This window comes from Aureobasidium subglaciale, assembly GCF_000721755.1.
Source record: "Aureobasidium subglaciale EXF-2481 unplaced genomic scaffold scaffold_10, whole genome shotgun sequence".
NCBI lineage: Eukaryota > Fungi > Ascomycota > Dothideomycetes > Dothideales > Saccotheciaceae > Aureobasidium > Aureobasidium subglaciale.
In genome coordinates this window covers 238,908-249,867 of record NW_013566985.1, presented here as the reverse complement: position 1 = coordinate 249,867, position 10,960 = coordinate 238,908, and the positions used below count along the sequence as shown (strand labels likewise).

General features: G+C 52.1%; 4 protein-coding genes across 4 annotated transcripts; 2 read left to right on the top strand and 2 right to left on the bottom strand.

The window, feature by feature from the left end:
• Window positions 1–457: 457 nt before the first annotated feature.
• AUEXF2481DRAFT_215998 (uncharacterized protein) lies at window positions 458–3,554 on the bottom strand. Its single transcript, XM_013488523.1, has 3 exons — window positions 2,745–3,554; window positions 2,311–2,694; window positions 458–2,252 (listed from the first exon to the last, which is right to left on the bottom strand). The coding sequence occupies exons 1-3, from the start codon at window positions 3,398–3,400 to the stop codon at window positions 785–787; spliced, it is 2,508 nt and encodes an 835-aa protein (XP_013343977.1). The 5' UTR covers window positions 3,401–3,554; the 3' UTR covers window positions 458–784.
• Window positions 3,555–3,720: 166 nt separating this feature from the next.
• On the top strand, window positions 3,721–5,674 carry AUEXF2481DRAFT_39870 (uncharacterized protein). The gene is made up of 2 exons (XM_013488395.1): window positions 3,721–4,636; window positions 4,691–5,674. Exons 1-2 carry the CDS (start codon window positions 4,187–4,189, stop codon window positions 5,408–5,410), a joined length of 1,170 nt encoding a protein of 389 aa, XP_013343849.1. The 5' UTR covers window positions 3,721–4,186; the 3' UTR covers window positions 5,411–5,674.
• Window positions 5,616–6,723, bottom strand: AUEXF2481DRAFT_215779 (uncharacterized protein). The gene has a single exon (XM_013488522.1). The coding sequence runs from the start codon at window positions 6,552–6,554 to the stop codon at window positions 5,949–5,951; it is 606 nt and encodes a 201-aa protein (XP_013343976.1). The 5' UTR covers window positions 6,555–6,723; the 3' UTR covers window positions 5,616–5,948.
• Window positions 6,724–6,775: 52 nt separating this feature from the next.
• On the top strand, window positions 6,776–10,444 carry AUEXF2481DRAFT_65554 (uncharacterized protein; the record flags this gene model as incomplete). Its single annotated transcript, XM_013488462.1, has 4 exons — window positions 6,776–8,039; window positions 8,089–9,673; window positions 9,722–9,923; window positions 9,977–10,444. The coding sequence occupies 4 exons, from the start codon at window positions 6,776–6,778 to the stop codon at window positions 10,442–10,444; spliced, it is 3,519 nt and encodes a 1,172-aa protein (XP_013343916.1).
• Between the last annotated feature and the right edge of the window lie 516 nt (window positions 10,445–10,960).

Below are 10,960 nucleotides of genomic sequence, written 5' to 3'. Positions count from 1 at the left end.
GAAAGCATCCTCGAATCTCTCCCGCTACTCTGGCTGTACTTGATGAGAAATGCCACCGGAAGAAGCAAGTTCAACAAGGCTGTAGCAGTGTTCAAAGAAGAAGAAGAGAGGCAAAAATGCCGAGAGATCATGGAGAGATGTCAAGGGTTTGGTTGGCCGACGGGAGAGATACAGAAACAACTTGGGCTGTAGCAAAATTCGAGGTCAATTATTTAGGCATCGACAACGCTTGGATGTACGTTCGTCTCATCATCAACAAAGATCCTGTTGAAATCGTTACAGAGCTCACGAGGTCCACTATCTCAGAGCAAATAGAGAATTAAGATCTCACAGCAAATACAGAATCAAGAAAGAAAAGAAAACACTGAGTTTGTCTTTTCTATAGAAAAGTTAAGAGAGAAAAAGTGGAGTTTGACTGGAAACAAGGGGTCTACGAGATGCAGGTGCACAAAACTGCAATGCAACTGGAACCCCGCCAACCACTTTTCGATAACGAGATAATAACTCCTTGAAAGTCGGTATCGATCCTTTGTGCGCCTTCTTTCGCCATGCTGAGAAGGAGACGGATGTGCTGTAAAAATAAAAAAAAATAAAAAAAGACTCCTATCGAGTCGGAAGAATTCTCCCCACCAAGAAGTAAGAAAAACTCCAAGGCTGGGGTTCTAGTGGCTCTGGGCCAAGAGTGAGGTTGTGTGTTTCTTCTTTCTGTCAAAAGGGCTTATTTGGGGTGAGGGGTGATAAAATTCACTTCGAGACCGAGTGACTTCATGCCAAGAAGCTTCATCTACCAGGCATAGCCATAGCCAAAATCTTGCTGAGGCACGACAGGATCGAAGTTGTAGTCGAATGGAGCGTTGGGTTCGTTGAGAAATCCACCTGGAACCCGAGCAGGAGGTGCTGCGTTAACAGGGAGCCGCACGACCGGCTCGTTGTGCATCAGGGGAGGAGCAAAGGCTTGGTTCAGTTGTTGGAGTATCTCCTCATCATTGTGATTCCAGACAGGCTGATTCTGTGCAACTGGCATTGCGGCAGGCGCTCCGTACAACATTGGCTCATAGAACAAGGGGTCGTTGTTCAAGAAGTTGTTTGCATGTGCCTGGCGATTACGGTCGAACGGCATTGCGAAGCCGAATCCGTGAGCAGCCATGTTATTTCTGTCGTTCGCATACAGAAAGGGATCCCGCTGTTGAAAATCGTCGATGAAGGGATTCACTGGGTCCAGAGCGATACCACGACCGGGTCGGACATTGGCAGCGAGACCTGCAGGAGCAGCTGCTTGGTCGCCCATGCCGGGACGTCGAAGACCTGCAAAGAGTGGCCCAGGAACACGTCCTGCGCCAGGTCGCTGGCGAACACCAAACAACGGTGCACGGACAAAGGGGCGGCGACGATGCTGGGCCATCTCTCCCTGGTGTATAAGCTGATTGACGTCAGGAATTGGGCGTGGTAGAGTGGGTGGTCTCTCCACTTCCTTGACGTTGTCGGAGAAATTGATGTCAAGATAATTTTTGTCAAGCTCAGGGTGGTCACGGAGAACCTCGGCCTGAGCAGCTTCAGCAGCTGCATTGACCTCTTGTTCGTGTCTACCTTCAACGGTCATGTTGACATCAAAGGTGGGGCATGGGTTGGGGGGTTGAAAGTGGGCGTAGTTAGCAGTCACATCCTTGCCACAGAGATAACACTGCAAATTGCCGCACGTTGGACAAGTCATCTTGTTGCAGCCCTCACTTTTGATGAAAGACCTTTTGCATTTGTTGCAATTGCGAATGAGGGCCTTGCTTCTTGCTTCCTCGATTTTGTGACGATGAGTGAGAGCGGCATCCTTGGAGCGCTTGCGCTGATTTTCTTCGCATGAGTCGGGGATGTGGGTCTCTTCCTTGCACTTGCGGCACGAGGTGATACCGCAGTCGAATGATTGACAATGGAACTCGAAATCGATCTCGATAGGTAGACAGACGGTCTTGAAGTCGCAGAATGGGCAAGCTTCGACGTCGTCAATACCAGCAGTGCGAAGGTCGTCTTCCTGACGCAGATGCATGAGCTCGTCGACCAGTGCGTCGGCATCCGGAACAAGGCGGAGTTGAGGCTCGTGGAAAGTGTCGTCGCAACCACCGGGACAGGCGAGCTTGAAGCTGGACTGTCCCACCTCTGATTCCAGGTAGATCTTCATGCATTCGAGGCACACAGAATGGGCATCTGTCGAAGCGCATTTGACAACTCTGTTGGAAGGAAACTCATCAAAACAAGCAGCACTGTGACCAGTCAGCAGTGTAAAAAATGTCTAGACATGAGAGAAGATGGATGACTTACCATTCGACGACAGCACCGCTGGCTTTGGCTTGTTCCAGATTTGCCACCTCGTCCAGAGTTTTTGCGGCGGCTTCCTCTTCTGCTTTCTTCTTTTGAGCAAGGTTCTTGCGAAGTTGAAGGTCCCATTCGGCGGCGGCTTTCTTGGCGGATTCGAATTGCGCCTTCAGGATTGGGACGTTGGCTTTGTGGTCCTTTGTGGTTGCAAGAAGGTCAAAGTCAACGTCCTTCAAGGGTCTCCGAGGAGTCTTGCCAAATGGACGAACGTCAGCATGTTTTGCCTCGTTGAGAGCAAGGTAGGTGGCGTAGAGATGTGTCTTGGTCTTCTGGATTTTCCTGATGTACTTGACGGGAATAGTATTGAACTCATCCTTGAGCACTTCGATGCTGGAAGTTGTTAGCGGAAATTATTGTGAGCATAGGGTCAAAGCGCTCACATGGTGTCCTTCATTTTGCCTGAGAAAGTGCACTGAGGGTTAAGCAATGAATTCTGCTCGGCTTCTTCGGCCGCCTTCTGCTCACGCAGCGCAGTCTGTTTGGCGGCTTCTTCTGCTGCGCGCTTGTCGCGTTCCTTCGGGTAGGGCGCGGCAAAGAGGACCTCTATGACTTGTTCAATGTCGTCTTGGTGAGTTTCGAGGAGCTGAGTGACATGGTCTTGGGCGACGTCCGGCACAATGTCCAGGACACGATCGAGTAGGCCGCGTTCGGGAGTAGGAGGTGTGTCGGTGATCACGATGGCTTCGTTTGGGAAGTCGTCTATGTCGACATGATACAAGTCCTGGATGTCTTCATAGCCGAATTGGAGAGGTGCATCAATGTCCTCGTCGCCGCTCTCAATCGTCTCGGGTGTGGCTGCCGTTGCACCGGCTTCAGCCTGTGGAATACCAGCGTGCTCGTCCTTGACAATCAATCCAGTGCGCATCAAGCCTTCCATGTTATCCTGTCCAAAGTAGTCGTCCTGATAGTAGTCTGGTCCTGAGTACATGTTGTTATGGCGAGCCAACTTCGGTGGTCGAGCAAATCTGTCCAGGTCGTCTTCACTGGAGTCTGAATTGATCGAGATCACATCATAAGGTCTCTTGACAGCCGCCATGACTTACGCACGCCGGTCAATGCACTGTAATTGGTATGGAGTGCGGCTGCGCGCTTGACAGAGGGCGTGGCTGAATTGAGCGGCGCGGCTGAGGTCGGACGGATTCGACGGCCAATTTGAGAGATCGTCAAGTTTCACGAACAAAGCCTTGTTTTGCACAAGTGTGAGTGTAGGTATGGTTGTAGGTATATGCAAATCTGGAAGCGGCAGTGTTGTGATGGGGCTTTGAGAGGCACAGAGAGGACGGAGAGTTTTGACAGCGATAGGTTGTTCATCGAGACAGCGGTGTTGCGGAAAATTGGTCAGTCATGCGATCTCACAAGGCAACCACTTCGTCTTTCAATTCTCTTTTATTCCGCGCACATATGAGGGAAGATCGATGGACTTTGAACAACAAGGCGGGCAAGAAGGGACCTTTGGCGGTGCCTTGTCATTCCGACGGCCGGCGACGGCGTTTACGTGTAACACAAGAGGCAGCCTGCGATGCGCATCCGAGAGGGCATACATGAACTAGCAGGCGGCCAACCTTCGATTTATACTTGCCTGGCTCGCCCAACACTCCGGTTCTCATGTCGCTAGACTGCAGAGAAGGACGATGAAGGAGCGGTCGAGGTCGAGGCCACAGCGCGACATGCGAGGCGAGACAATGACGCTTGCAAAACTGCTGGGTCCCGAGCCAAATACCCGTCACCATCATCGGACAAGCTGTCTTTTACCACAAAAAACAATCTCAATTGCCATCATTCGACAAAGCAAAACTCAACTGACGTAGCAGATAGCTTGGCCATGTCTGCACAACTACCTGACCGCAAGAGCTCGAACATCGAGCTCACCCAACTGACCCATGAGGAAGCTGTACATCAAACCGAACTGAACAGTATCGAGTGGAAAGGTCCCCTGTCTCTGGAGGCATACCTTCGCAGGGAAGAGCACCTAGGGAAACAAAAATTGGTCCGTGATGGCGGACTAACTCCTTGGGCCTTGGTAACAAAGGACGGTAGTCCTCGTTCTGTCCTCTCCAGCTGCGAAACCATTCGCAAGAAAGCTCTAGTTGCCCAGAATGGCCAGATCAATGAGGTCATCTGTCATGGTGTTGCCAGTGTATTTTGCCCTCCGGAGTACCGCGGGAAAGGTTATGCTGGGAGGATGATAAAAGATCTTGGAGAGACGCTGTCCAAGTGGCAGACAGACGGACACGAGTGTTTGTTTAGCGTATTGTATTCAGACATTGGCAAGGTAGGTCAATGGAGTGTGAAATTGCATGCCCAAGTCATCACTGACCGACTACAGCAATTCTACGCTGCACATAAATGGAAGCCGTTTCCGTCTGCCCACATCTCTCTTCCTCCAACAGCAAATTCGCAAGACACTCCCCTACCCGAAGCCAAGAGCCTTTACTCCAGCGATCTTACTGACCTCTGCGATGTCGACTTGACACTCGTGCGTAAGAAGCTCATGAATGCAGCGACCTCGGGCAAGACTATTGCCTCGATCGTGCCCGATGTTGAGACTCTCTCCTGGCAGCATGCTCGTGAAGAGTTCGTCGCAAACGAGTTGTACGGCAGGGCTCCTGATATCAAGGGTGCAATCGTCGGTACCGAGCAAGGCAAGCGAGTCTGGTGTGTATGGATGAGAACGTGGTATAGCAGCGACCCTCAAAGGACCAAAGACAACTCGTTGAATATTCTTCGACTTGTGGTGGAAGATGCTGAATACACCGACTCATCTGCAGCATCCGATGAGGGCGTGGAGAAAGCGAAGGGTACATATGTAACTGCAGCCATCGCTTCACTTCTGGCTGCAGCTCAAGCGGAAGCTAGCAGATGGCATGTGGGATCGGTCGACATATGGAACCCATCATCTGCAACCCTGGCGGCAGCAAAACAGTTGAATTCTGCAGCAGAAGTCACTCACCGGGAAAAAGACAGCATTGCGAGTTTGAGATGGTATGGTGAAGGCTCGATCGAGACGATTGAGTGGATGGACAACGAAAAATATGCCTGGTGCTGATTAAGAGCTCGACAGGTGTTCGCAAATGTACATATACTGTCTGACTCGATAAAGAAAATGCTCATAGACATAGATACTTCACATACATGTACTCTTCCGATCATTCTCCTTCGTTGAGGTAGCCTTAGCATGTGTCGTGGGCGCTAGAGAAATTTTGTGGTTGGATCATTCACGTTTTGCATCGTGGAGGATTGGGAACCAAAAGTTCAAGCGGAGCCGACAGTTGAGATGTCGGCGACAAAGGACGACGAGGCACGACAAAGAAAGTTGGTGCTGCAAGACATGTGAAGATGGGTGTTGAAGAAACAGGCAGATGCACGTCTCGTCAAACAGAAGCAGCAAGTTCTGCGACAGAAGGAATTGCCGACTTTCTTCAAGCTTGAATGTCATTGACCCCACCATTGCACATCTCGGGCATCATTGTGTTGATTGGGCGGGTAGTAGTGAATCTTCCTCCATGTTTGCTACTCGAGCGGCCGAGTTGCATTTGCCTTGTCATGCAGTTCTTCGATCCACTGCCTTAGATGCCGGGTGGTTGCTACGAGTGGACGTTTACCGTGTTCAAACTGGAGGCGCAGTGCAATTCGCAGCCACAAAAAGAGCTGTGGCTGAGCTGTCCCGCCCGGATGCGATGGTCGCAAAGTATATTCTTGACATCAGTTCCATCTCGCAACGTGCCGAGGAGTCGAGCAAGACGAAAAGGAAGACATAGTTGATCGGAAATGCGGATCAGCAGGGAATGACGATGGCAAGTGCTGGGAGGCCGGAATGGCATGTTTGAATCAAATGGGCAAAAGTCGTCCCAACAAACGAGGTTCGAGGGTGATTCGAGCTTCTGCTGGTGCGCGTCTTCTGGTGGGCGCAAGCCGCCGGCAGCAATAACAAGCTCGCTCAAATAACTGCCAGAATCCTTCAACTCTGATTCGCGTCGTGTTCCCTGCGCCCTCTCTGCCAGTGACATTTTCCTTCTCAATCGTCTTGTCCATGTGCAATCGATCGGCTTGTTGAATTCTTCATCGTCGCTGACCGACATTCTATCGTTGTCTTTGTCTCTGGCTTTGCCGAAGCACCCACTTTCAGAAGTCGGTCGTCTCTGCCTGCTGTCTCCGCTCCACCTTCCACATCCAAAGGCCAAAGCCCTCATTCAAGCCACACCATCTTCTCCTCATTTCTCATAACAACAACATCCACATTTCTACCTACCACTCGCCCATCGACCGCGACTTCTGTCCCCGTCGCCGCAGTCCAGAGAGTCTTTCTCTCGTACGCGTCTGCTCGGTCATATTCCGGCGCGCCCTCCTATTCCCCTCCATCGCGTGCGCCTCCTGCACCACAAAGGTGTATGCCTGTTAGACGCCGCCAACCATGAGCAACAACGAGGATGCCGCCGTCAGCGATCTCTGTCGCAAGATAGAGCGTGAAAAGACGCTGATCGCCGGCTTCAACTCGATGCGACAGGCTACCAACAACAGCCAAGTCAACTCACGTATCGACTCGCAGGTCCGCGATGCTCAAAGGAACCTCAAGTACTTTGAGAAGACGCTGCAGGACTTGCAGTCCCGCAAGCTGGGCGACCACATGTCCAACATGAACCTCTCCAACGACTCCGGCCCGCCGCCGCCCTCGCACCAAGACGATCAACAAGACCCCGGCAGCTACGGGACTCCCGGTCCGGGCGGATACAGTCAAGGTGGTGGCAATGGTCTGATGCCTCCTCGCGCTCCCTACGCCCCGCCAGCGCCCGGCCAGGGTGGTCTCAAGAACAGACCCAACTACAGCAGATTGGACCTCATCAAGGCCGAAACACCCCATCTCGGCCCACGCATTCAGCTCATGCTGTCACAACTCGAGTTCAAGCTCAGTGTCGAGAAACAGTACAAGGATGGTATCGAGAAGATGGTGCGCTTGTACCAGCTCGAGGGAGACCGTAAGAGTAGGGCAGAAGCAGAAGGGCGTCGCATCGAGAGTAGCCAGAAGATCCACCTTCTCAAGCAGGCTCTGAAGCGCCACGAAGACTTGCACGTCGCGGATATCAGCACCGACATGCAAGACGACGACAGCTTGAACATACCCAGTCAGCGCAAACCCCTCAGCGGATACCTCTCCATCCGGATCCAGGCCATTGCCGACGTCGACCATGCCGCGACTGGTAGATTCTCGCGCGGACCAGAGACATTTGTCATCCTCAAGGTCGAGGACAGCTTCAAGGGTCGTACAAAGGCCACACGCACAGATCGCTGGACCGACGAGCAACACGACTTTGACATTGACAAGGCCAACGAGATTGAGTTGACCGTCTATGACAAGGCAGGCGAGCACCCCATGCCCATCGGTATGCTGTGGGTGCGCATCTCGGACATTGCAGAGGAGATGCGTCGCAAGCGTATTGAGACCGAAGTTAAGAACTCTGGCTGGATTTCTGCGGACCACATGGGCGACTCAGGCCCACGTCCCGACACGCAGTTCTCTCCTCCTCCGGGAAGCTCTGGCGCTGGCTCGGCACACGCTGGCCAGCAAGGTCCCCCCGGAGGCTTCGGTGGTGGTCCAGCTCCTCTCACCAACCCAGTTGTAATTGACGATTGGTTCTCACTCGAGCCTGTTGGCAAGATCAAGCTCAACTTGAGCTTTGGTTCGTTCCCATTCCTCGCTCGCAATTTGACAAGGCTAACACTTTTCAGTCAAACAAACACGAGAACGCAGACCATTCGATGTCGGCCTTGGGCGTAAAGGCGCTGTTCGTCAGCGCAAGGAAGACGCCGTCGAGCAGTACGGCCACAAGTTTGTTCAGCAGACTTTCTACAATGTCATGCGCTGCTCGCTGTGTGGCGACTTCCTCAAGTACACGGCCGGCATGCAGTGCTCTGACTGCAGATTGACCTGCCACAAAAAGTGCTACCCGAGCGTCGTCACAAAGTGCATCAGCAAGTCCAACGCAGAATCAGATCCCGATGAGGAGAAGATCAACCACCGCATCCCTCATCGCTTCGAGGCCTTCTCCAACATAGGCGCCAACTGGTGCTGTCACTGTGGTTACATGCTCCCTCTTGGAAGGAAACAAGCTCGCAAGTGTAGCGAGTGTAGTTCCACCTGCCACAATAACTGCATCCATTTTGTTCCAGACTTTTGCGGCATCTCCAACGAGAAAGCGAATGAGATTCTGGGAGAAATCCGCAGAGCCACCAAGGGCCGCCAGGGTACCAGCATGTCGGAGCGCAAGCTGCGCCCTGGTACCTCGAACAGTTTGAGGCCTCCTGCTCAGCCCTCTCAGCCTTCCTTCACCCCCTCTCCTTCTCACCAAGACCAGGCTTCAAACCCGCAGGATAGACCACTCTCCTACGGCAAAGACCGCATGTCAGATGCCTACGATGCTCCACCTCGTACCTCGCAGTACGGCGCTCCGGCCACCTCAGTCGATGCTGCTCGTGCATCCTTCGCCGCTCCTCCATCCCCTCAACAGTCAGAAGCTCGCCCACCTCCCGCTCACCGCCAATACTCGTCTCAATCTGCCGCCGCAGCCGCTGCCGCCGCCCTGTCTGGCAAGCGTACATCTGCCGCAGAGCAACGAATCCCTCCTTACAACCGCTCCTCTACCGATTACCAGAAACAGCAACAACAGCAGCAGCAGCAGCAACAGCAACAGCAACAAGCGTCAAGTCAAAGAAGCTCCACTGCGACCACCAGTGGAGATCAATACTCTTCACAGCGAAACTCCCAGCCCCAGCCTGCAGGCTACAACCCAGCAGACTATGCTGCTGTCAGTGGCTTCCCAGTTCAGCCTCTTCAGCAAGCTCCCCAGCAAGCTCAACCTCCACGTCAGCAATACCCTTCGGCTCCAGCTCAGACCACTCCTACTATCAACACGCCTGCATCACCACCAAGCAAGACTGCAACATCCATGGGTCCTCCTGCAAGAAAGACTCAAGGTGGTAATGTTCGTGTTGGTCTCGACCACTTCAACTTCCTTGCTGTCCTCGGCAAGGGTAACTTCGGTAAGGTCATGCTTGCCGAGACCAAGCAGTCCAAGCAGCTGTATGCCATCAAAGTTTTGAAGAAGGAGTTCATCATTGAAAACGACGAAGTCGAGAGTACGAGGTCAGAGAAGCGTGTCTTCCTCATCGCGAACAAAGAGAGGCATCCTTTCTTGACCAACCTTCATGCTTGTTTCCAGACTGAGACCAGAATCTACTTCGTCATGGAATACGTTAGTGGTGGTGACTTGATGTTGCATATTCAGCGTGGCCAGTTCGGTACCAAGAGAGCTCAGTGAGTTAAGAATATTTGTTGAACGCGAACACTGCTAACATTCCACAGATTCTATGCTGCAGAAGTGTGTTTGGCGTTGAAGTACTTCCACGAGAACGGTGTCATCTACCGTGATTTGAAGCTGGACAACATCCTCCTAACGTTGGATGGACACATCAAAATCGCTGATTATGGTCTCTGTAAGGAAGACATGTGGTACGGCAGCACAACCAGCACGTTCTGCGGTACTCCCGAGTTCATGGCGCCCGAGGTAAGTTCTACGCTGGTTTATGCTTGTTGATCATTTCTAATGCATTTGAACAGATTCTTCTAGACAAGAAGTATGGCCGTGCTGTCGATTGGTGGGCCTTCGGTGTCCTCATCTACCAAATGCTTCTCCAACAATCGCCATTCCGCGGTGAGGATGAAGACGAGATCTACGACGCTATTCTGGCAGACGAGCCTCTCTACCCTATCCACATGCCGCGCGACTCGGTATCAATCCTGCAGAAGCTTCTTACACGTGAGCCCGAGCTCCGTCTGGGTAGTGGACCTACCGATGCTCAGGAGATCATGAGCCACCCATTCTTCAAGAACATCAACTGGGAGGATATCTACCACAAGCGCGTACCTCCACCTTTCTTGCCTACCATTAAGGGCAAGGCTGATACCAGCAACTTCGACACCGAGTTCACGAGCGTTACACCAGTTCTTACACCTGTACAGTCAGTGTTGACTCAAGGCATGCAAGAAGAGTTCAGAGGATTCTCATACACGGCCGATTTCGTTTGAGCGCATTCAGGAGCAGTCTCTCGGCAGACGAGCAGGAGCCACGTTTGACATTCTTTATCGCCGCGGACGCCAGCGTGGCATATCCAGCGCGACGCGTTCATCGCATCCTTTGCTTCACATCACCCTAGTCGTATGGGTTTTCAATAAATCCCTGTCTGCTTTTACGGCGCGCTCGAGACGTAGACAAAGATACCATGCAGGACGTCTAAAGAAAGAGGAATGACATTACGCTCAGGTACGGCAGTATATTAGACACGACGCTTGAGCAAAGTGTGTCAAGAAGCTCATCTGGTGCACAATTGGAGATTTGTTTTTTTTGGACGGAAACACGCAAGTCAAAGAGAATTACGGATATAGAACTTATCATCATCACCACAACGTTGTAACGGCCTATGAAATCAGTAATTGACGATCAGTTTTGTGTTCTTGTTCGATATGTGTTGCTCTACGTGAATCTAGTTGGCTGTGAAGGTGATGTCCTGGCTAAGGCCTTGATGACGGTTTTCTTAATGTCAG